Genomic DNA, 26,561 nt, shown 5'->3' on the forward strand with positions numbered 1-26,561 from the left:
GGTGTCTGTATATTGACTTTTAGGAGAGCCTGACTATACATAAATCTGTTCCCAAGCGCTCATTCTCGCGTGTAGTCATACGCATTTCATGGAATGAATAGGATTCCGATACCACTCAATGCTTATTTAAGCAAATGGAGTTTTGCTGCCTTTCATTTAATTAAAAAATACAATATAGAAGAGCTGAAATGAGATAACTGGGAAGCACAATGGGATATACGCAGCGTCCGCTGGGAGTAGCTGGAAACGCAGTCGGTCGCCAATTTCGGTGTTTGTAAATACTGTAAACAGCAGACTTACAATATGAGCAATGGAAACAAAATAAATGAAAACATTCTCCCATTTTATAGATTTGTTTATCTGCTTAATTATTGTGCACAGGCCGATTACTATCAGTGATCCTGTATATGTGGCACTGCAGGCTCTGACCGTAACATACGTTGCATCCGAATTGTTCTCCGCAATCCTGCCAGGCCGCACTCGTGTCCCTGCAAAAACAGTGTCATAGTCTGAGTTCCCAATAGCACTTCAGCGCCGTGCAGCTTACGTTATTACACAGGTGACGCGTTGCTAGGCCCACAGAAGAGAAGCGATGTGATTGGCTCGTTGTTGCTGTTATTGACAGGTCATTGTAACTGTGGCAAGTCTCGCAAGAAGTGTATTATTAGTGCATTGAGCAGGTAAAAGCTGACGGGTTTCTCTTGTGGTTCATTAGCGCCACAAGACGGCACAAATATGTGTATCTGAAGGCAGAACGCACAGATCTTGCAGTTTGTTTCTGTAGCGCTTTTAAGATCTCTCCAAGTGATTGGATTAGACAGTGGGTCAGCGGACTGTAAGACGGGGGCTCATTGTGAGCCAGGAGATGGAACGCAGAGAGGGAAGCATCACCACCGATACTATGTTGTAGAGGTAATTGCAGATACTTCCTTACCTCCCACCACAGTGTGCACATTACACTATTACTTACCATGGCGTGGGCACCGCGATGGCGGCTATGATAGATGGGTTTGCCAATAAAATGTCGGAATGTATCTGATACAATTTCTGAGGCTGTTATTACAGTGGACGTAGTTATACACAGCATTAATAAAGTTATTGGCAGAGGGTAAATCCTGCGTGGTAATACGGTGTGTTCTGACGTGTGGTCTGGTTATTGTTCCCTAGGACGGCCGCCTGCGGGTGAATGACCAGCTTCTGGCGGTGAACGGCGAGAGCCTGCTGGGCAAAACAAATCGTGAAGCCATGGAAACGCTGCGGAGGTCCATGTCTAATGAGGGGAACGTCCGAGGGATGATCCAGCTGGTGGTTCTGCGCAAGCTGGGTAGACTGGCAGACGTAAGTTTTGGGGTCTCTGCGTAACAGTATATTGAGTATTATGAGTGTACCCGATAGCCTGTCCAGTAACGCAGACTCTTCTATACAGATGTACGTATCCTCATACACTTTCTCATTCACGCCAAATAGCCCCTCTCGGCGCGACCGGTACCAGGCGCCTCTGCCACCCCAAGCATCTGAGTGTACAGCGCTGCGGAATATGTGTGCGCTATATAAATGACTTGTAAATTATAAATGATTCACTTAGAGCACCGCTACTTTCACTTTCCTTTTGTAGTTTGAGGTCCATATATGAACCTTATATCAGCGCCTCAGAAGAGGTAAACTGCGGATAAATCACTTATTTCTCCCGTGGTACCTCGCTTTCCACCGTCTCCATCGACCTCTATTGGGACAGCGGCCTGTTTCCCGCTACAAGCCTGGCTTCTCTCAGGATGGCGTTCTCTTCCCAGCGCGGGGCGACGATCCCTATAACCCATGTGCCCGCAATGCCTGGCGGTCAGTGGGACAGAGAACCCCCCCATGCTGAGGTGCAGCGTTATTGTGCCGTGGCGGTTCATTGGGGTCTATTTACTAAGCCCTGGAGATAATATGGATGGAGATAAAGTACCAACCAATCAGCTCCTAACTGCCATGTTACAGGCTGGGTTAGAAAATGACAGATAGGAGCTGATTGGCTGGTACTTTATCTCCACCCAACGCTTAGTACATATACCCCTTTATTATGTATATCTGCAATAAATAATAACTCATTCCGCAGGGGTTTGGTGAATAGACCCTTTATATATTAGGTTTATCATGTCACTGTGGAGGGAGCAATATATCTACATAACGGACAGATACATGTGTATAAGTGACATTTGCTGTATGTTTAGGTGACGTTACCGGCACGCGAGTCTTTATATACTGTACTGTATGTCTGCTGTCAGTGATTGGATAATATCACATTTCTCTGTGAGATGCAGGTAGAGTGCTATGTATTGTACGGCCGGGATTTGCCCGCTGTTGTGTCTGTAACATTAGGGTAATGCATGTGAGTAGGAGGCGGTCACCTCAGATGAGGCACAGGATGTCCCTCACCATGACGCCATGAATCCGGTATTCGCCGCACATTACAGTCATACCTACATGTCATGCGGCTAATCCCTGAGGGGATGGAATATCAGCCCTATGTACTTACTGCCCTGTATAATGACAGTCAGCCATTGAGTCCTCACCTCCAGCCATCAAAGCTCCCCGGGAGGAAATATAATGTTTCTTGGTCTGGCTCCGTGAGTTCCCCTCCTGTCAGAGAAAGCCGCTTCTCAGATCATGGCAGAGGCAGCCAGCGACGTGTTCAGCTATAGTTACATGTGGGTTATTCTAGTTCATTTACACCGACATTGATGCACATGCAGTATGAGATCTCAGGCCTGATTCGTCTACTGCCGGCCGGCTGCGACTTTATGCAAATGGCGCTACAGATCCCATAGGTGCACCCGAATGTGCCAGGACTGAGATGAAAGGCTTATGCTAATAAACCTTGGTGCACCTAGGTGCAGCAGAGAGGCCTATATGAGCGTTGCTCCATCCGTATATATACACACAATGTATATACGGGGCACTCAAATACGCAGGCAGAAAGTGTTAGAAATGGACATGTAATGTTTTATCCCCCCTAAATTTGCAGCGCAGCGTCTTTTCTCCTGAGTGCGTAGCGCAGTAGCTCCTGCTGCCAGTAAAACCCCAAAGGAGGAGGGGTTATTGCAGAGTAACCTGGTCTGCGAATGGGGTATCGCTGTATTGCACAGTTAATCCCGCAAAATCTTGCAGTGTGTTGTACACATTGTTCGGCTGCAAACCGTATGCTGTTTGCTTCCTTTATGCATCACTGTGATACATACATATAATTTATCAAGATTGATTGTTTATACGTCTGTCACTTTCAGCAGGGTTTATTAACAATCGTTGGTGGAGCAATGCTGGGATTTACAGTTCAGCAGATATCTACAGTGCACGTTGCTTGTTCCCGATTCATATGCGATGCTGCGCCTACTATTTACATGATCTTCTTCTTCTAATTTGTTGCTGGTCTTGGTTATATGACAGCCATTCCCATGTGGATTAATGGGAGAGGCGGAGTCGGCGAACCGCAGGAGGCAGAAAGCCAATAAATCATTTGGATTTCACATCAGCATTGGCGATTTGAATACCACGGGCCACCAAATTGAAGAGTCTTTACTTAAACAGTCAACATGTATTTCTCCTGCATGAATCATGCCTCTGCAACTGCGATCTAAATGCCGCCCGGATGCAGCGCATCTATAATGAGGCCCAGATTGAATCAAACTCCTCTTTGAACAGAAATTAATTTTTATATGGTGTGCTGGATGTTCAATTGTAATTCCATTTAAACATGAGTCCCAGACCGGCCCCCCTAGAAAAAAAAAATAATAATAATAAAAACTAAATGTGAAGTCTTGGTAATGCATAGCATCGCAGGACGAGCCGCGTCTCTCTAACAATCCATTTTCCTTTTATTGGCTTAGACACTAATGGAAGCCTCCATGACAGCTGGGTTTTACAGGCTGAATACTTTAATTAGGCCGGTGGCTGATCACTTGTTGGGAGATCGATTGTGACATTTATCTAAGAGGCTGAAAAGCCAAAAAATAAAATAAATCTTATTTGCTGCGTATGTTGTGCGTTCTTACAGTATTTTACATATAGTATAATCTCTATTTAAGCGGTTTTCTTGTTTCTTTAACGTGCGATACGATATAACATCAGGCAGCATTCGCCTGAGAAGTGGATTAAACTAGTGACGTTGTGCAGGTTGAAGATATGAGTTTGGTTTAGCCAGTGCCATGTGTCCGCAGTCTTTCATACAAGCACAAAACAGCGTACAGTGTGATTGTCAGCGCTCTGTAACACACTGCATACTTACCACTACGCGTAGCCGTCCGTATATGGCGTCTGTTCCTCCGTATCCTCCCCCCACTCCCTCCCTCCCGGCTGCTGACTTTCCTCCACTACCTCCGAGTCACATCTCAGTATTAGTAGGCTGGGGTGTGGGCAGTAGATCCCTGTTCCACCTTAATAACTGTATTTATGTCTGTTTAGAAGACACCAGACCCAGCAGTTGGTTTATAAACAGGAAAAACAGGAAATTATTTTATTGCAAACTATTACATATTAATAAGTAAAAAATGTTGTTCACTCCTAACTTTCCTTTACATCTGTATAATAAATGTACAGGGGGGCTATAAGCCCCGCTACCTATTCCTCCATCACCTATAGCTGGGGCCACACAAAACTGATAAAATGTATAACTCGTGCTGCGTGGTAGCTTAATGTGACCGCTCCTCATCTATCCCTGTAATAGGAGTAAGTGAGCCAGGGACTTAATCCCCTGCTGTAATGACTTAATCCCCTGCTGTATTGTCCTCTCTGTATTGTATTGCAGCTGAGAACAATAGATGAAAGGCTTATGCTAACAAACCTTGGTGCACCTAGGTGCAGCAGAGAGGCCAAGATGAGTGTGGCTCCACCTGTAAAGCAGACAATCTATAGCCTATACGGAGCACTAAAGTTATGTTACAGACCAGCTGCCACATAGACAAGTTCTGGCTTTTACCCTATGGCGGAATTGGATAAGGCGCGCTATCCCGCTAACATTCAGTGTAAGCACATCCGTTCAGTCATGTAGCAGAATCATTTATCGTTATGCCAAAAAGTGACACTACTTGATTTTGAAGAAGTGAAATAAACCGTGAGACGTTCTCCTGAGTACATGCGTGACCGTGAGACGTTCCTCTGAGTACATATGTGACCGTGAGACGTTCCTCTGAGTACATGAATGACCGTGAGACGTTCCCCTGAGTACATGCATGACCGTGAGACGTTCCTTTGAGTACATGCATGACCGTGAGACGTTCCCCTGAGTACATATGTGACCGTGAGACGTTCCTCTGAGTACATGCATGACCGCGAGACGTTCCCCTGAGTACATATGTGACCGTGAGACGTTCTTCTGAGTACATATGTGACCGTGAGATGTTCTTCTGAGTACATGCCTGACCGTGAGACGTTCTTCTTAGTACATGCCTGACCGTGAGACGTTCTTCTGAGTACATGCCTGACCGTGAGACGTTCTTCTGAGTACATATGTGACCGTGAGACGTTCTTCTGAGTACATATGTGACCATGAGACGTTCCTCTGAGTACATATGTGACCGTGAGACGTTCTTCTGAGTACATATGTGACCGTGAGACGTTCTTCTGAGTACATGCGTGACCGTGAGACGTTCTTCTGAGTACATGCGTGACCGTGAGACGTTCTTCTGAGTACATGCCTGACCGTGAGACGTTCTTCTGAGTACATGCGTGACCGTGAGACGTTCTTCTGAGTACATGCCTGACCGTGAGACGTTCTTCGGAGTACATGCGTGACCGTGAGACGTTCCTCTGAGTACATGCGTGGCCGTGAGACGTTCCTCTGAGTACATATGTGACCGTGAGACGTTCCTCTGAGTACATGAATGACCGTGAGACGTTCCCCTGAGTACATGCATGACCGTGAGACGTTCCTTTGAGTACATGCATGACCGTGAGACGTTCCCCTGAGTACATATGTGACCGTGAGACGTTCCTCTGAGTACATGCATGACCGCGAGACGTTCCCCTGAGTACATATGTGACCGTGAGACGTTCCCCTTAGTACATATGTGACCGTGAGACGTTCCCCTGAGTACATATGTGACCGTGAGACGTTCCCCTGAGTACATATGTGACCGTGAGACGTTCCCCTGAGTACATGCGTGACCGTGAGACGTTCTTCTGAGTACATGCGTGACCGTGAGACGTTCTTCTGAGTACATGCGTGACCGTGAGACATTCTTCTGAGTACATGCGTGACCGTGAGACGTTCTTCTGAGTACATATGTGACTGTGAGACGTTCCTCTGAGTACATATGTGACCGTGAGACGTTCTTCTGAGTACATATGTGACCGTGAGACGTTCCTCTGAGTACATGCGTGATCGTGAGAAGTTCTTCTGAGTACATGCATGACCGTGAGACGTTCCTCTGAGTACATGCGTGACCGTGAAACGTTCCTCTGAGTACATGCGTGACCGTGAAACGTTCTTCTGAGTACATGTTACCGTGAGACGTTCTTCTGAGTACATGCGTGACCGTGAGACGTTCTTCTGAGTACATGCGTGACCGTGAGACGTTCTTCTGAGTACATATGTGATCGTGAGACGTTCTTCTGAGTACATGCGTGACCGTGAGACGTTCTTCTGAGTACATACCTGACCGTGAGACGTTCTTCTGAGTACATATGTGACCGTGAGACGTTCCTCTGAGTACATGCGTGACCGTGAGACGTTCTTCTGAGTACATGCCTGACCGTGAGACGTTCTTCTGAGTACATATGTGATCGTGAGACGTTCTTCTGAGTACATATGTGACCGTGAGACGTTCTTCTGAGTACATATGTGACCGTGAGACGTTCTTCTGAGTACATGCGTGACCGTGAGACGTTCTTCTGAGTACATATGTGACCGTGAGACGTTCTTCTGAGTACATATGTGACTGTGAGACGTTCTTCTGAGTACATGCGTGATCGTGAGACGTTCTTCTGAGTACATGCCTGACCGTGAGACGTTCTTCTGAGTACATATGTGACCGTGAGACGTTCTTCTGAGTACATGCCTGACCGTGAGACGTTCTTCTGAGTACATGCCTGACCGTGAGACGTTCTTCTGAGTACATATGTGACCGTGAGACGTTCTTCTGAGTACATATGTGACCGTGAGAAGTTCTTCTGAGTACATGCCTGACCGTGAGATGTTCCTCTGAGTACATGCGTGACCGTGAGAAGTTCTTCTGAGTACATGCGTGACCGTGAGACGTTCTTCTGAGTACATGCCTGACCGTGAGACGTTCTTCTGAGTGCATGCCTGACCGTGAGACGTTCTTCTGAGTACATGCCTGACCGTGAGACGTTCCTCTGAGTACATGCGTGACCGTGAGAAGTTCTTCTGAGTACATGCCTTACCATGAGACGTTCTTCTGAGTACATATGTGACCATGAGACGTTCCTCTGAGTACATATGTGACCGTGAGGCGTTCCTCTGAGTACATATGTGACCGTGAGGCGTTCCTCTGAGTACATATGTGACCGTGAGGCGTTCCTCTGAGTACATATGTGACCATGAGACGTTCCTCTGAGTACATGCATGACCGTGAGACGTTCTTCTGAGTACATATGTGACCGTGAGACGTTCTTCTGAGTACATGCGTGACCGTGAGACGTTCTTCTGAGTACATGCCTGACCGTGAGACGTTCTTCTGAGTGCATGCCTGACCGTGAGACGTTCTTCTGAGTACATGCCTGACCGTGAGACGTTCCTCTGAGTACATGCGTGACCGTGAGAAGTTCTTCTGAGTACATGCCTTACCATGAGACGTTCTTCTGAGTACATATGTGACCATGAGACGTTCCTCTGAGTACATATGTGACCGTGAGGCGTTCCTCTGAGTACATATGTGACCGTGAGGCGTTCCTCTGAGTACATATGTGACCATGAGACGTTCCTCTGAGTACATGCATGACCGTGAGACGTTCTTCTGAGTACATATGTGACCGTGAGACGTTCTTCTGAGTACATGCGTGACCGTGAGACGTTCTTCTGAGTACATGCCTGACCGTGAGGCGTTCTTCTGAGTACATGCCTGACGTGAGACGTTCTTCTGAGTACATGCCTGACGTGAGACGTTCTTCTGAGTACATGCCTGACCGTGAGACGTTCTTCTGAGTACATGCCTGACCGTGAGACGTTCTTCTGAGTACATGCGTGACCGTGAGACGTTCTTCTGAGTACATGCCTGACCGTGAGACGTTCTTCTGAGTACATGCCTGACTGTGAGACGTTCTTCTGAGTACATATGTGACCGTGAGATGTTCCTCTTGAGTACATGCCTGACCGTGAGACGTTCTTCTGAGTACATGCCTGACCGTGAGACGTTCTTCTGAGTACATATGTGACCGTGAGACGTTCTTCTGAGTACATATGTGACCGTGAGACGTTCTTCTGAGTACATGCCTGACCGTGAGATGTTCCTCTGAGTACATGCGTGACCGTGAGAAGTTCTTCTGAGTACATGCGTGATCGTGAGACGTTCTTCTGAGTACATGCGTGACCGTGAGACGTTCTTCTGAGTACATGCCTGACCGTGAGACGTTCTTCTGAGTACATATGTGACCGTGAGACGTTCCTCTGAGTACATGCGTGACCGTGAGACGTTCTTCTGAGTACATGCCTGACCGTGAGACGTTCTTCTGAGTACATATGTGACCGTGAGACGTTCTTCTGAGTACATATGTGACCGTGAGGCGTTCCTCTGAGTACATATGTGACCGTGAGACGTTCCTCTGAGTACATATGTGACCATGAGACGTTCCTCTGAGTACATGCGTGACCGTGAGACGTTCTTCTGAGTACATGCCTGACTGTGAGACGTTCTTCTGAGTACATATGTGACCGTGAGATGTTCCTCTTGAGTACATGCCTGACCGTGAGACGTTCTTCTGAGTACATGCCTGACCGTGAGACTTTCTTCTGAGTACATATGTGACCGTGAGACGTTCTTCTGAGTACATATGTGACCGTGAGACGGTCTTCTGAGTACATGCCTGACCGTGAGATGTTCCTCTGAGTACATGCCTGACCGTGAGATGTTCCTCTGAGTACATGCGTGACCGTGAGAAGTTCTTCTGAGTACATGCGTGATCGTGAGACGTTCTTCTGAGTACATGCGTGACCGTGAGACGTTCTTCTGAGTACATGCCTCACCGTGAGACGTTCTTCTGAGTACATATGTGACCGTGAGACGTTCCTCTGAGTACATGCGTGACCGTGAGACGTTCTTCTGAGTACATGCCTGACCGTGAGACGTTCTTCTGAGTACATATGTGACCGTGAGACGTTCTTCTGAGTGCATATGTGACCGTGAGACGTTCTTCTGAGTACATATGTGACCGTGAGACGTTCTTCTGAGTACATATGTGACCGTGAGACGTTCTTCTGAGTACATGCGTGACCGTGAGACGTTCTTCTGAGTACATATGTGACCGTGAGACGTTCTTCTGAGTACATGCGTGACCGTGAGACGTCGTTCTGAGTACATGCGTGACCGTGAGACGTTCTTCTGAGTACATGCCTGACCGTGAGACGTTCTTCTGAGTACATGCCTGACCGTGAGACGTTCTTCTGAGTACATATGTGACCGTGAGACGTTCTTCTGCGTACATATGTGACCGTGAGACGTTCTTCTGAGTACATGCCTGACCGTGAGACGTTCTTCTGAGTACATGCCTGACCGTGAGACGTTCTTCTGAGTACATGCGTGACCGTGAGAAGTTCTTCTGAGTACATGCCTGACCGTGAGACGTTCTTCTGAGTACATGCGTGACCGTGAGAAGTTCTTCTGAGTACATGCCTGACCGTGAGATGTTCTTCTGAGTACATATGTGACCGTGAGACGTTCCTCTGAGTACATGCGTGACCGTGAGACGTTCTTCTGAGTACATGCCTGACCGTGAGACGTTCTTCTGAGTACATATGTGACCGTGAGACGTTCTTCTGAGTACATATGTGACCGTGAGAAGTTCTTCTGAGTACATGCCTGACCGTGAGATGTTCCTCTGAGTACATGCGTGACCGTGAGAAGTTCTTCTGAGTACATACCTGACCGTGAGACGTTCTTCTGAGTACATATGTGACCGTGAGACGTTCTTCTGAGTACATATGTGACCGTGAGACGTTCTTCTGAGTACATGCCTGACCGTGAGATGTTCCTCTGAGTACATGCCTGACCGTGAGATGTTCCTCTGAGTACATGCCTGACCGTGAGACGTTCTTCTGAGTACATGCGTGACCGTGAGACGTTCTTCTGAGTACATGCCTGACGGTGATACGTTCTTCTGAGTACATATGTGACCGTGAGATGTTCCTCTGAGTACATGCCTGACCGTGAGAAGTTCTTCTGAGTACATGCGTGACCGTGAGACGTTCTTCTAAGTACATGCCTGACCGTGAGACGTTCTTCTGAGTACATATGTGACCGTGAGACGTTCCTCTGAGTACATGCGTGACCGTGAGACGTTCTTCTGAGTACATGCCTGACCGTGAGACGTTCTTCTGAGTACATGCCTGACCGTGAGACGTTCTTCTGAGTACATATGTGACCGTGAGACGTTCTTCTGAGTGCATATGTGACCGTGAGACGTTCTTCTGAGTACATATGTGACCGTGAGACGTTCTTCTGAGTACATATGTGACCGTGAGACGTTCTTCTGAGTACATGCGTGACCGTGAGACGTCGTTCTGAGTACATGCGTGACCGTGAGACGTTCTTCTGAGAACATGCCTGACCGTGAGACGTTCTTCTGAGTACATGCCTGACCGTGAGACGTTCTTCTGAGTACATATGTGACCGTGAGATGTTCCTCTGAGTACATGCCTGACCGTGAGACGTTCTTCTGAGTACATATGTGACCGTGAGACGTTCTTCTGCGTACATATGTGACCGTGAGACGTTCTTCTGAGTACATGCCTGACCGTGAGACGTTCTTCTGAGTACATGCCTGACCGTGAGACGTTCTTCTGAGTACATGCGTGACCGTGAGAAGTTCTTCTGAGTACATGCCTGACCATGAGATGTTCTTCTGAGTACATATGTGACCATGAGACGTTCCTCTGAGTACATATGTGACCGTGAGGCGTTCCTCTGAGTACATATGTGACCGTGAGACGTTCCTCTGAGTACATATGTGACCATGAGACGTTCCTCTGAGTACATGCGTGACCGTGAGACGTTCTTCTGAGTACATGCGTGACCGTGAGACATTCTTCTGAGTACATGCCTGACCGTGAGACGTTCTTCTGAGTACATATGTGACCGTGAGACGTTCCTCTGAGTACATGCCTGACCGTGAGACGTTCTTCTGAGTACATGCCTGACCGTGAGACGTTCTTCTGAGTACATGCCTGACCGTGAGACGTTCTTCTGAGTACATATGTGACCATGAGACGTTCCTCTGAGTACATATGTGACCGTGAGGCGTTCCTCTGAGTACATATGTGACCGTGAGACGTTCCTCTGAGTACATATGTGACCATGAGACATTCCTCTGAGTACATGCGTGACCGTGAGACGTTCTTCTGAGTACATGCGTGACCGTGAGACGTTCTTCTGAGTACATGCCTGACCGTGAGACGTTCTTCTGAGTACATATGTGACCGTGAGATGTTCCTCTGAGTACATGCCTGACCGTGAGACGTTCTTCTGAGTACATGCCTGACCGTGAGACGTTCTTCTGAGTACGTATGTGACCGTGAGACGTTCCTCTGAGTACATATGTGACCGTGAGACGTTCCTCTGAGTACATGCGTGACCGTGAGGCGTTCCTCTGAGTACATGCGTGACCGTGAGACGTTCCTCTGAGTACATATGTGACCGTGAGGCGTTCCTCTGAGTACATGCGTGACCATGAGACGTTCCCTTGAGTCCATGCGTGACCATGAGAGCTTGTTCTCTTCTCTAAAAACAAAAATCCCTTTATAATGACTGGAATTGTTCCCCTGGGCCTGTTCCCACCACTCTGTCCTGCAATGGTGATGCAGCCAGATCTATATTGCGCACAATGATTTGTATTGGAGAACGCACATGACATGGAGAGTGCGTCACACGCGTGTCTAATGCGCAGATAAGCTGCCGTGCGTTTGCTGAAGTTGTTGCAGCTTTATAACAATTTAAAGTAATAATCTTCTCATCTCTTTTTAGGAACATTCAGGACCTTTAGCCAAACAGCCCCCGGAGAACCTTGCTGGGCCGGAACACAATGGCTGGCAGGACAGGATTACTGGTATGTGTCTTTTATTCATTTATTTTCCTCCTCAGAGGATGTGATACTGAGATATTATTTCTGTTATTATACCCCAGATGCCACAGAATCTGCAACTCAGCCAGGCCAAAACACTAATCCGAAGTACCTAGGACACTATGGGGGTCATTCAGGTTGCACCTGAGACCATCTGCGGAAAGTACTGACTTTCTTTACTTTGTGCATGCGCAGGGCCTGTTCTACATGTGCGCGAGCGGCTTTTGCGGCATAGGACGCAGGTCGGCATCAGACTGTCATTGAGGAGGGGGCGGCGACGGGCTCTGTTTGGAAAAACAGGCGTGTCACCGCCGTTTAGAGAGTGTGAAGAGGCCAGGGATCTTCGTCATAGGACAAAGATTTCCTGGCCTTTGCGACAGGCGGCTTGCGCGGCACAGTGGGTGCCGTAAGACGTCCGTGCCAGGCACCGTGTAAAAAAATAAAATAAAAATCTGTTCCTAATAAAATGTTTTCTTTAGTGTATTCTGCAAGAGAGAGCTACAGACTGCTAAAAAACGTTTACTTTTCCGTAATCCTCCCATCCTCCAGCTGCTGAAACGCCTCGCCACACGTCTCTGACACCCAGCCTTATATATTCTCGCCCGTCAAGTTGTTGATACTATTGAGTGTACCGGCCACAGCGCACCACAACCCGTCCCGTCACTGAGGTGTTCTTAGCACGGCCACGCCAGGGGTTTGTAATGTAATAACTGCAGGAGGCCGTTTCCAGCGCAGACACAGTAGCTTGGCGCTCGGTAACGGTAAATGGCCCTCCGTGTAGCACAGAGTAGATAGGATGTAACCAGAGAATAAATGTGTTTTTCTTTTGCTGATATTTTAAATTACGCCCCTTGAACACAATTGCTGTAAAAAACAAATGAAATATTTAGGAACAATAATGCTCCTTTATTATGTCATGACACCCACGTGGCTAGCACACGTTAGTGACATCACAACAGCACAGAAGTAGGTCGGGCTCCAGCCTGCGCACAATGCCGTCTTATTACAGCACAGGAAATAGCATTTTGCTACAAATTGTTTATTGTTATTACAAGAACATTTCACTTATTTAAAAAATAAATAAATACGTGTTGTGTTGATTTGATATTTGCAAATACGCTTATGTCTAATGCAAGAGATTTATTGAAAGGGAAATAACTGTGCACACAGGCAGGGATAGGAGATATGAACATCTGGTACATCAAGGGCTTGGATGAGTGACCCATTATTCTGCTATATCCACTGTTACTTTCTATCCTTCTATGTCCTATCTTACATGCAGTGCTTATTTGCACATTGCAACCAATTTAGCACGTCCAACATGGCCGCCAAACCTGGATCCTTCATGGGTGGGATGAATAATCCCTGCAATTAATGACTCAAAATGGCTGCCACATCCCTTGTATTATCTTTGTGCTCTCTGTATTTCATGCAAAGCTAAACCTCTGTATTATGTTGATACTATCTGTTAAGCACCTTGAGTCCTATTAGATAGAGAGTGCTGTATAAAATAATAATTATTGCTAGCATTTGCCAGCGGCTTCGCTCACGTGGGTGTCTGTTATTGCTCAACGGAAATAATTTTACAGAGGCAGTAGTGCCGTCTAATATTATATATTGTACACATTAAACACCATATTTCTTTAGAAACAATATTTGCAGATTTTCCTTCAGGGATTATCACAAACAGATGCTTGGGGCTACTAACTAGTGAGCAGTCACGTAAAGCTGCCCATGGGAGAAGCAGCTGGTCCTGAGATGCACGCGTGCAGCCCTGAGCGTTTGTCCCCCGACTTGTTGCTCGCCATAGCGAAATAGACGCTTAACAGGAAACTGTAGGCGCTTGAGTTGAAAAGAAAAATTGTTGGGGATACGTGGTATAAACACAGTCTCACCTGCGCCACATCCCGTTAGAATCTCTGCCTCAATTATGTTCCTCTGCAGAGCAGTCATTGTCTAGTTCCGTTGCATAACTTGGGAAGAGTCATGTTTCGCAGAAGCACGATCGGAACGCCAGCTTTCAGTTCGCCGAGTGTCACGCGCCTGGTTATTCGTCTTTATTGCTCCTCTCCCTGATGTCCCAGCGAGATCATACATACCGCAGTTTCTTTCTAGGTCACTACGCTATACAATAGCGAAAAATGCCATCCAAATTCATGCAGTCATTAAATGGTCCCACTGCCGACAACTTCTAATGAGCGAAAATAAGCATTTGATTTGGGTTCCAAGGAGCATTAAGCAAAATAGGGAATAACTCTGGTCTGGGGGGTGTTTGTGTAATTGTGGTTTGTGTTGCATCCTACAGAAATAGATACAGCCTCACTCATATCAGAGTACATCACTCAGCGGTCACATAAACCTTCAACAACGTTGTGTTTATTTGGTCCCTTAGCATAGGGCCTCTGGCCTGCAAGCGGTTAACGCACATCGATGGGGCGGACGGGAGGGGGGGGGGGGGTTTGCATGCGGTAGTTGGTAGGAGCTGACTCAGGGTCTGCATTCTGTTCTAACCAGTGCGGTTCTTGCAGATATGAGAGGCTGCACAAGTGCAGGGATGGAAATAAAGTACATTTTAGGAGCAATAACATTATTACAGCTGTTCCCTAATCCTCCACCAGCCAAACTCGCAAAAGAAAATACACACAATTCTCATGACATTCTCACCTCTCCAAAACAAAGAATTGTAAAATTCTGCCTGCCAACAAAAAGTGCTGCTTATTTATCATTTCCTGGCTGCGTCCAGGTCTCTGCTGTCTGGTCCACCTATTATGGGTCACAGGACAGTATACGGCGTGCTCATACAGGGGCCGCCAAGGTGTAGCCTGGGAGGGGGTGGGCATGCGTCACTAGAAGTGACCCATCCAGAACAGTAGTTTAGAGCACAGAACAAATAGGCTGATTTATCAAAGGGCATAAAGTCCTTTTCTTGGGAAAATTGTGTTTTTACATCACTATTACTGGAGTTACCGCCAGAGAATGACCCCTGTTGTGAAATACTGCGCACTGCTAGGGGGCCAATGGAATAGAGCGATAGCGATGCGCGGCTATTAAAAAATATAACGTGTGCGAAAAATACCGGCCCAAAATATCCAATGCGGGTCTGGCCCATCACCCCCTTCCCTCTGTGCTGGCGTAGGTCTGTATGTAGCTGGTTGATTAATGAGCTTTATAAGATTAGCTGAGGGAAAGGTAGATTAACGTTGGTTATTTTATTGATTGGTTTAGTGTTGGCATATTAGGTTACTTGGGGGCATTTATCTTTAGGGTGTTATTTAAGGCGAAATTTGAATCTATTCAGCGTGGAGGTCCCGGCCTCCCACCCACCCACCCACCTTAAAACCTTTTACTGTTATTTATTTGTCTTACTAATTATTTTAAGAATATTAGGCACAGCTAAGATGGTGGAAAGGCGCTACTAGCCAGCGGCCACATGTGGGGTAGGTGGTCATTGTGGGTCACTTACCCTTTTGAAGGACTGCCAATGTGTCCTACCCATGCGTGGGTCACTGGGCGTGTCTTTGCGGGAGCGTCCGTTTTGTGCCATAGTAGAGGGTGCTGAGTCTTGCACAGCGCAGGTTATTCCTGTATAGACAGGGGGAGGCGTTTTAGTCCCCTTCTAAGAGCTGTAATTTGGCTAGAGCTGGTTTTTGCTAGAGTCTTCTTTGCCGCCCTCTATGAATTAAAATCTGGTTGTCCAATTAATACAAAACAAATTGTGACCTTTAATCCAACACAGCGGTGAAAACTGCATTTGGCTAAAATAAGGTTTCAAAAGTTCTAAACATACGCCCTACAATGGTAATACATCTATAGAACCCAGTGCTAAAACACTAATAAGATAAGCAAACTGTAATAATGCAACATATAAATGTAATACCTCTATAGCTTGTAAGCCTGCGAGCAGGGCCCTCCTACCTCTCCCTGTCACCTGTGTTTGTTCACAATTGTAAAGCGCTACAGCATGTGCTGGCGCTATAGAAGGAACTATTAATCCTAATAATAATAATGTAATCTAGTTGGCTTCTGTTATGATTGAACCATTGATAACGCTGAGAATGAAGATGGCGATCCCGGATCAGCTGCGATATACCGTCATTTCACCCATAACCCAGAGCAAACCATCAAAGTCTTCTCAGCTAGCGCTACCTTCCACTGTGCTCCCCAGTGGCTCTGCTGGCAGTGCTGGATTATTCTTATAATTCATTCCATCTGCAGTCGCGTTACTAACCAGAGGTAATAGGTGGATATTACACTGACGTGCAGTATTTATAAGGAAGCCTAGTAGATAATGCAGAACGTATTTGAATATTCAACCTTTTCAGCTACTTCAAGCAGATTGCATCTGCGCACTGCGCAATTACCATGACTACAGAACCGTTTCCCTCTGTATAGATGTCAGAAAAGCGAAAATCATACAAAATCAATGATTTGTTAGACGCAGTATCCAGCCGCTATTTGTTTGCATATTTGACATTCTCTTTCTGGTTAGTCTTGCCCAGCACTGAACGTAACCGGTTTATGTTTAACATAAATCTCTTTTGCTGCAAGCAGCGGATCCGCTTTGTTCTGTGACCTTAGAAAAGGTCCTGGATAAACAATTGTATGAAAACGCAACTTTTCACATTTATTTATGAGAAAGTGTCACTGAGATGTAAATACTGTTCCCTTTTCCCAAAACCGCTGTCTTGTGCGCTGGAATGTCTGACGGAACATTGCCGACACACAAGTATTATACTGTGATTAGATAAATCATCTCTTCACTGGAAACGCTTTACAAGCCGGGTCATATGGATCCTTAACTCCTGAATGGTTAGAGAACCGCAGAGCAATTATCCGCTCATGTAATGTTTATTTGCAGCTTGCCTAAGGTAAACCTCATGAGCGTTATTTGCTGTTGGATGTGTGGAACAAGAAGCCAGACGTCCTACACTTGTGTTGTCATTATATTTATAGGCCGGTCTCCGATTAGGCAACGCTACTTACAGTAGGTGTTTAACGCTGATTTAGGAATACACTTTATTTATGTGCAGAGATTATTTTATCCTTTTCCTCCAGGTCTCGGTGAACGCTGTAGCCTTGAATTAATGTGCATAGGGCACTGTAATGTGGTATGATATGAGCTATGTATAGTGTGACATAATGAGACTTGGGCTGTAAGCTTGTGAGCAGGGCCCTCACACCTCTGTCATTTTGTTATTATTTGTTTTTTTCTTACTGTTTTACTCTCAATTGTAAAGTGCACGATGACGGTTATGAAAAACAGCGGCTGTTGCGGCTTCCCGATATACGCACAGATCTTTGCGTTAGATCTATGGAATTTAATATAAGATAGTCAGTGTGGCCGCTGTGCACCCGACTCGGTCACTATGACTGAAATGCGCATTTTCCATGGGATAAAAACATTTATATTTTAATATAGGATGTCTCACGGTATGGTGCAAAACAACAAGTGGGTCAGGAGAGCTGTACCAGGGAATATACAGTATTTGCAGCAGACTTACACCTACAGTGTATGCGCGCGTCTAGGTACTTGCAAATGGTCCACCTGTCTCTTTATAGGGTCATCTAGGTACTTGCAAATGGTCCACCTGTCTCTCTATAGGGTCATCTAGGTACTTGCAAATGGTCCACCTGTCTCTCTATAGGGTCATCTAGGTACTTGCAAACTACTCATCTTTCATTTTATGGGGGCGTCTGAGGACTTGTAAATTACCCACCTGTCTCTTTATGGGGGCGTATAGGTACATGTAAATTACCCACCTTTATAGGGGCTAGTTTGCTTCTTTGTATTGCACGCACGCTTTACCTGGTAAGACGTTTTTACAATTAGGGTGTCTGGAAGCGGGCGGGTGGGTGGGCTGCTCATTCTGTTAATACATTGCACAATTACACCCGAGCTAATGGCTTTTCCGCCCCCTGCGAAGCAGAACTTCGCCAGTGAGGCACTGAGAAGAACAGAGGCACTTAGGCGAGAACAGTGATATTACAGGGTCTACATCACAAAATACCCTCTCTCAGTAAAGTGCTTTTTTCTTCTTTCTTCTGTTATTGAAGTATTTCAGGCCGTGCGGAGAATCCTGAGCGCTCCCATGACTCGGTGTCAGCGAGACTACCTCCTTTGTGATGTTCTAGGTTAATGTAACGGGAATGCCTTTGTTGAGTATCTCAGGGCTACACTGTCAGTATAGGAGCGATCCGGAAGAATGGCTCTGTTTCATGTCTGACCCTGCCAGTACACTTTGATATATTCTCTTGCTTTAAGTCCTTTATGTAATACTTGTCTTTCTCTTCCTTTTCCTGGAGCCAGTAATGGACATTTTTTGAAGTGCTTGGTCTTGTCCTCGTTCCTCCCTGTTAATCAGCTGTAGTTCCGTGGGATGATATTTATTTGGTGTGATACACATCCAGCTCGGTTTGTTAAGCAAATGTTGATAATTCTTCTGATGTAGTTTAGGTTTCTTCCTGGCATATATATATTTAATACAATAATGTGCAAAAGTTTTAGGCAGGTGTGGAAAAAGTGCTGCAAAGTAAGAATGCTTTCAAAAATAGAAGAGTTAATAGTTTATTTTTTAACAATTGCCAAAAGGCAAAGTGAATGAACAGAAGAGAAATCTAAATCACATCAATATTTGGTGTGACTGCCCTTTGCCTTCAAAACAGCATCAATTCTTCTAGGTACACTTACACACAGTGTTTGAAGGAAGTCGGCAGGGAGGTTGTCCCAAACATCTTGGAGAACTAACCACAGATCTTCTGTGAATGTAGGCTTGCTCAAATCATTCTGTCTCTTCATTTAATCCCAGACTTGATGATGTTGAGGTCAGGGCTCTGTGGGGGCCATATCATCACTTCCATGACTCCTTGTTCTTCTTTACGCTGAAGATGGTTCTTAATGACATTGGCTGTATGTTTGGGGTCGTTGTCCTGCTGTAGAATACATTTGGGGCCAATCAGATGCCTCCCCGATGGTATTGCATAATGGATAAGTACCTGCCTGTATTTCTCAGCGTTGAAACTCAAAAAGAAATGGGTAACGTTGAGGACCATAGATATAGTGGTTGGCCAAGGAAACCAGATGAAAGACACATCATGCTTATTTCCCTTAAAAATCGGAAGATGCCCAGCAGTGCCATCAACCCAGAACTGGCAGAAACCAGTGCGACCCAGGTACACCCATCTACTGTTTGGAGTAGTCTGGCCAGAATAAGTCTTCATGGAAGAATTGCGGCCAAAAAGCCATATCTTCAACTTGGAAACAAGGCAAGCGACTCAACTATGCACAAAAACATAGGAACTGAAGTCCAGAAAAATGTCAGCTGGTGCCCTGGACTGATGAGTCACAATTTGAAATATTTGGCTGTAACAGAAGGCAGTTTGTTGGCCGAAGGACTTGGAGAGCGGTACAATGAGTGTGTACAGGCAACAGTGAAGCATGATGGGGGTTCCTTGCAAGTTTGGGGCTACATTTCTGCAAAGAGAGTTGAGGATTTGTTCAGGATTAATGGTGTCCTCAATGCTGAGAAATACAGGCAGGTACTTATTCATTATGCAGTTACCATCAGGGAGGCGTCTGATTGGCTCCAAATTTATTCTGCAGCACTACAACAACCCCAAACATACAGCCAGTATCATAAAGAACTATCTTCAGTGTAAAGAAGAACAAATAGTCCAGGAAGTGATGATATGGTCCCAACACCCATTTCCTATAAATACAGCACCTCACCCTACATGTCCCACATCATTACACCCATCCCCCATCAGTACAGCACCTCACCCTACATGTGCCTCATCATTACACCCATTCCCCATCAGTACAGCCCCTCACCCTACATGTCCCACATTATTACACCCCCTCACCCTACATGTCCCACATCATTACACCCATTCCCCATAAGTACAGCCCCTCACCCTACATGTCCCCCATCATTACACCCATTTCCCATCAGTACAGCCCCTCACCCTACATGTCCCCCATAATTACACCCATTCCCCATCAGTACAGCCCCTCACCCTACATGTCCTCCATCATTACCCCCATTCCCCATCAGTACAGCCCCTCACCATACATGTCCCACATCATTACCTCCATTCCTCATCAGTACAGCCCCTCACCCTACATGTCCCCCATCATTACACCCATTTCCCATCAGTACAGCCCCTCACCCTACATGTCCCCCATCATTACACCCATTCCCCATCAGTACAGCCCCTCACCCTACATATCCCTCATCGTTACACCCATTGCCCATCAGTACAGCTCACCCTACATGTCCCCCATCATGACACCCATGCCCCATCAGTACAGCACCTCACCCTACATGTCCTCCATCATTACCCCCATTCCCCATCAGTACAGCACCTCACCCTACATGTCACACATCATTACACCCATTCCTCATCAGTACAGCCCCTCACTCTACATGTCCCCCATCATTACACCCATTCCCCATCAGTACAGCCCCTCACCCTACATGTCCCCCATCATTACCCCCATTCCCCATCAGTACAGCACCTCACCCTACATATCCCTCATCATTACACCCATTGCCCATCAATACAGCTCACCCTACATGTCCCCCATCATGACACCCATTCCCCATCAGTACAGCACCTCACCCTACATGTCCTCCATCATTACCCCCATTCCCCATCAGTACAGCACCTCACCCTACATGTCACACATCATTACACCCATTCCTCATCAGTACAGCCCCTCACTCTACATATCCCCCATCATTACACCCATTCCCCATCAGTACAGCCCCTCACCCTACATGTCCCCCATCATTAGCGCCATTCCCCATCAGTACAGCACCTCACCCTACATGTCCCCCATCATTACAACCATTCCCCATCAGTACAGCCCCTCACCCTACATGTCCCCCATCATTACACCCATTCCTCATCAGTACAGCCCCTCACCCTCCATGTCCCCCATCATTACACCCATTCCCCATCAATACAACACCTCACCCTACATGTCCCCCATCATTACACCCATTCCCCATCAGTACAGCACTTCACCCTTCATGTCCCCCATCATTACACCCATTCCCCATCAGTACAGCCCCTCACCCTACATGTCCCCCATCATTACCTCCATTCCCCATCAGTACAGCCCCCTCACCCTACATGCCCCCCATCATTACCCCCATTCCCCATCAGTACAGCCCCTCACCCTACATGTCCCCCATCATTACGCCCATTCCCCATCAGTTCAGCACCTCTCTACATGCCCCCCATCATTGCACACATTCCTCGTCAGTACAGCCCCTCACCCTACATGTCCCCCATCATTACACCCATTCCCCATCAGTACAACCCCTCACCCTACATGTACCCCATCATTGCACCTATTCCCCATCAGTACAGCACCTCACCCTACATGTCCCCCATCATTACACCCATTCCCCATCAGTTCAGCACCTCTCTACATGCCCCCCATCATTGCACACATTCCTCGTCCGTACAGCCCCTCGCCCTACATGTCCCCCATCATTACACCCATTCCCCATCAGTACAACCGCTCACCCTCCATGTCCCCCATCATTACACCCATTCCCCATCAGTAAAACCCCTCACCCTACATGTCCCCCATCATTACACCCATTCCCCATCAGTACAGCCCCTCACCCTACATGTCCCCCATCATTACACCCATTCCTCATCAGTACAGCCCCTCACTCTACATGTCCCCCATCATTATACCCATTCCCCATCAGTACAGCCCCTCACCCTACATGTCCCCCATCATTACACCCATTCCCAGTCAGTACAGCACCTCACCCTACATGTCCCCCATCATTACACCCATTCCCCATCAGTACAGCCCCTCACCCTACATGACTCCCATCATGACACCCATTCCTCATCAGTACAGCTCCTCACCCTACATGTCCCCAATCATTATACCCATTCCTCATCAGTACAGCCCCTCACCCTACATGTCCCCCATCATTCCACCCATTCCCATCAGTACAGCCCCTCACCCTACATGTCCCCCATCATTACACCCATTCCCCATCAGTACAGCCCCTCACCCTACATGTCCCCCATCATTACACCCATTCCCCATCAGTACAGCCCCTCGCCCTACATGTCCTCCATCATTACACCCATTCCCCATCAATACAGCACCTTACCCTACATGTCCCACATCATTACACCCATTCCCCATCAGTACAACCCCTCACCCTACATGTCCCCCATCATGACACCCATTCCTCATCAGTACAGCCCCTCACCCTACATGTCCCACATCATTACACCCATTCCCCATCAGTACAGCCCCTCACCTTACATATCCGTCATCATTACCCCCATTCCCCATCAGTACAGCCCCTCACCCTACATGTGCCCCATCATTACCCCCATTCCCCATCAGTACAGCCCCTCACCCTACATGCCCCATCATTACACCCATTCGCAATCAGTACAGCCCCTTACCCTACATGTCCCCCATCATGACACCCATTCCCCATCAGTACAGCCCCTCACCCTACATGTCCCCCATCATTCCCCCCATTCCCCATCAGTACAGCCCCTCACCCTACATGTCCCACATTATTACACCCATTCCCCATCAGTACAGCCCCTCACCCTACATGTCCCCCATCATTACGCCCATTCCCCATCAGTACAGCCCCTCACCCTACATGTCCCCCATCATTACGCCCATTCCCCATCAGTACAGCCCCTCACCCTACATGTCCCCCATCATTACACCCATTCCCCATCAGTACAGCCCCTCACCCTACATGTCCCACATCATTACACCCATCCTCCATCAGTACAGCCCCTCACCCTACATGTCCCACATCATTATACCCATTCCTCATCAGTACAGCCCCTCACCCTACATGTCCCCATCAGTACAGCCCCTCACCCTACATGTCCCCCATCATGACACCCATTCCTCATCAGTACAGCCCCTCACCCTACATGTCCCCTATCATTACACCCATTCCCCATCAGTACAGCCCCTCACCCTACATGTCCCCCATCATGACACCCATTCCTCATCAGTACAGCCCCTCACCCTACATGTCCCCCATCATTACACCCATTCCCCATCAGTACAGCCCCTCACCCTACATGTCCCCCATCATGACACCCATTCCTCATCAGTACAGCCCCTCATCCTACATGTCCCCCATCATTACCCCCATCCCCCATCAGTACAGCCCCTTACCCTACGTGTCCCCCATCATTACACCCATTCCCCATCAGTACAGCCCCTCCCCATACATGTCCCCCATCATTACACCCATTCCCCATCAGTACAGCACTTCACCCTACATGTCCCCCATCAGTACAGCCCCTCACCCTACATGTCCCCCATCATGACACCCATTCCTCATCAGTACAGCCCCTCACCCTACATGTCCCCCATCATTACCCCCATCCCCCATCAGTACAGCCCCTCACCCTACATGTCCCCCATCATGACACCCATTCCTCATCAGTACAGCACGTCACCCTACATGTCCCCCATCATTCCCCCCATTCCCCATCAGTACAGCCCCTCACCCTACATGTCCCACATCATTACACCCATTCCCCATCAGTACAGCCCCTCACCCTACATGTCCCCCATCATTACGCCCATTCCCCATCAGTACAGCCCCTCACCCTACATGTCCCCCATCATTACGCCCATTCCCCATCAGTACAGCCCCTCACCCTACATGTCCCCCATCATTACACCCATTCCCCATCAGTACAGCCCCTCACCCTACATGTCCCACATCATTACACCCATCCTCCATCAGTACAGCCCCTCACCCTACATGTCCCACATCATTATACCCATTCCTCATCAGTACAGCCCCTCACCCTACATGTCCCCATCAGTACCCCCATTCCTCGTCAGTACAGCCCCTCACCCTACATGTCCCCCATCATGACACCCATTCCCCATCAGTACAGCCCCTCACCCTACATGTCCCCCATCATTACACCCATTCCCCATCAGTACAGCACCTCACCCTACATGTCCCCCATCATTACCCCCATCCTCCATCAGTACAGCCCCTCACCCTACATGTCCCCCATCATGACACCCATTCCTCATCAGTACAGCCCCTCACCCTACATGTCCCCCATCATTACCCCCATCCCCCATCAGTACAGCCCCTCACCCTACATGTCCCCCATCATGACAACCATTCCTCATCAGTACAGCACGTCACCCTACATGTCCCCCATCATTACCCCCATTCCTCGTCAGTACAGCCCCTCACCCTACATGTCCCCCATCATGACACCTATTCCCCATCAGTACAGCCCCTCACCCTACATGTCCCCCATCATTACACCCATTCCCCATCAGTACAGCACCTCACCCTACATGTCCCCCATCATGACACCCATTCCTCATCAGTACAGCCCCTCACCCTACATGCCCCCCATCATTACCCCCATCAGTACAGCCCCTTACCCTACATGTCCCCCATCATTACACCCATTCCCCATCAGTACAGCCCCTCACCATACATTTCCCCCATCATTACACCCATTTCCCATCAGTATAGCACCTCACCCTACATGTCCCCCATCAGTACAGCCCCTCACCCTACATGTCCCCCATCATGACACCCTTTCCTCATCAGTACAGCCCCTCACCCTACATGTCCCCCATCATTACCCCCATCCCCCATCAGTACAGCCCCTCACCCTACATGTCCCCCATCATGACACCCATTCCTCATCAGTACAGCACGTCACCCTACATGTCCCCCATCATTACCCCCATTCCTCGTCAGTACAGCCCCTCACCCTACATGTCCCCCATCATGACACCCATTCCCCATCAGTACAGCCCCTCACCCTACATGTCCCCCATCATTACACCCATTCCCCATCAGTACAGCACCTCACCCTACATGTCCCCCATCATTACCCCCATCATTACCCCCATCCTCCATCAGTACAGCCCCTCACCCTACATGTCCCCCATCATGACACCCATTCCTCATCAGTACAGCACGTCACCCTACATGTCCCCCATCATTACCCCCATTCCTCGTCAGTACAGCCCCTCACCCTACATGTCCCCCATCATGACACCCATTCCTCATCAGTACAGCACGTCACCCTACATGTCCCCCATCATTACCCCCATTCCTCGTCAGTACAGCCCCTCACCCTACATGTCCCCCATCATGACACCCATTCCTCATCAGTACAGCCCCTCACCCTACATGTCCCCCATCATGACACCCATTCCTCATCAGTACAGCACGTCACCCTACATGTCCCCCATCATTACCCCCATTCCTCGTCAGTACAGCCCCTCACCCTACATGTCCCCCATCATGACACCCATTCCTCATCAGTACAGCCCCTCACCCTACATGTCCCCCATCATGATACCCATTCCTCATCAGTACAGCCCCTCACCCTACATGTCCCCCATCATTACCCCCATCCTCCATCAGTACAGCCCCTCACCCTACATGTCCCCCATCATGACACCCATTCCTCATCAGTACAGCATGTCACCCTACATGTCCCCCATCATTACCCCCATTCCTCGTCAGTACAGCCCCTCACCCTACATGTCCCCCATCATGACACCCATTCCTCATCAGTACAGCCCCTCACCCTACATGTCCCCCATCATGACACCCATCCCCCATCAGTACAGCCCCTCACCCTACATGTCCCCCATCATTACCCCCATCCTCCATCAGTACAGCCCCTCACCCTACATGTCCTTCATCATTACACCCATTCCCCATCAGTACAGCCCCTCACCCTACATGTCCCCCATCATTACACCCATTCCCCATCAGTACAGCCCCTCACAGTACATTTTCTGAAATGGCGATGGAACAAAGCAGTATGAATGGAGGATTGTATATCACTGTGTTATCTTAGTGATCTGATTGTGTTGTTCTAAAAATGGAAAAATAGACTGTTTAAAAAAAAGTTTTTGTTTTTGACATCAAATAAAAAGTTAAACCAAATGCTTTTCTGTGGCTTTTAAATTTGTCGTTTGGCAAGGAACATCTGTGCCTTTCTAAGTATACATAGGTTCCTGTGTTACGTTGTAGACTAAGTTATTTGGCTTTTGTACCTTTTGTGTCTACACGTATCAATTTGCCTTGCTGCATGGTTTAATCAGCTTATCTTTTCACTTTCCCACGTATCAGCTTTCCCATCAGGGCCCATAGTGACAACCCTACTGATTTAAATTGTGTTCAATTTGCACGCACCGCAGTAGATGAATCACAGAACATTCCGCTCAGAAAACATCTTACATTCTGGATGTTATGTTTTATGGAAGA

General features: G+C 47.7%; 1 protein-coding gene across 3 annotated transcripts in view; it reads left to right on the forward strand.

The window, feature by feature from the left end:
- PARD3B (par-3 family cell polarity regulator beta) overlaps window positions 1–26,561 on the forward strand; it is a 1,283,796-nt gene that overhangs the window by 441,471 nt on the left and 815,764 nt on the right. For all 3 annotated transcript variants that reach the window (XM_063932652.1, XM_063932653.1, XM_063932654.1), the window contains 2 exons: window positions 1,168–1,338; window positions 12,171–12,252. In XM_063932652.1, coding sequence (XP_063788722.1) covers window positions 1,168–1,338; window positions 12,171–12,252 — 253 coding nt within the window. The remainder of the gene's footprint in view (window positions 1–1,167; window positions 1,339–12,170; window positions 12,253–26,561) is intronic.

This window comes from Pseudophryne corroboree, chromosome 7 (assembly GCF_028390025.1).
Source record: "Pseudophryne corroboree isolate aPseCor3 chromosome 7, aPseCor3.hap2, whole genome shotgun sequence".
NCBI lineage: Eukaryota > Metazoa > Chordata > Amphibia > Anura > Myobatrachidae > Pseudophryne > Pseudophryne corroboree.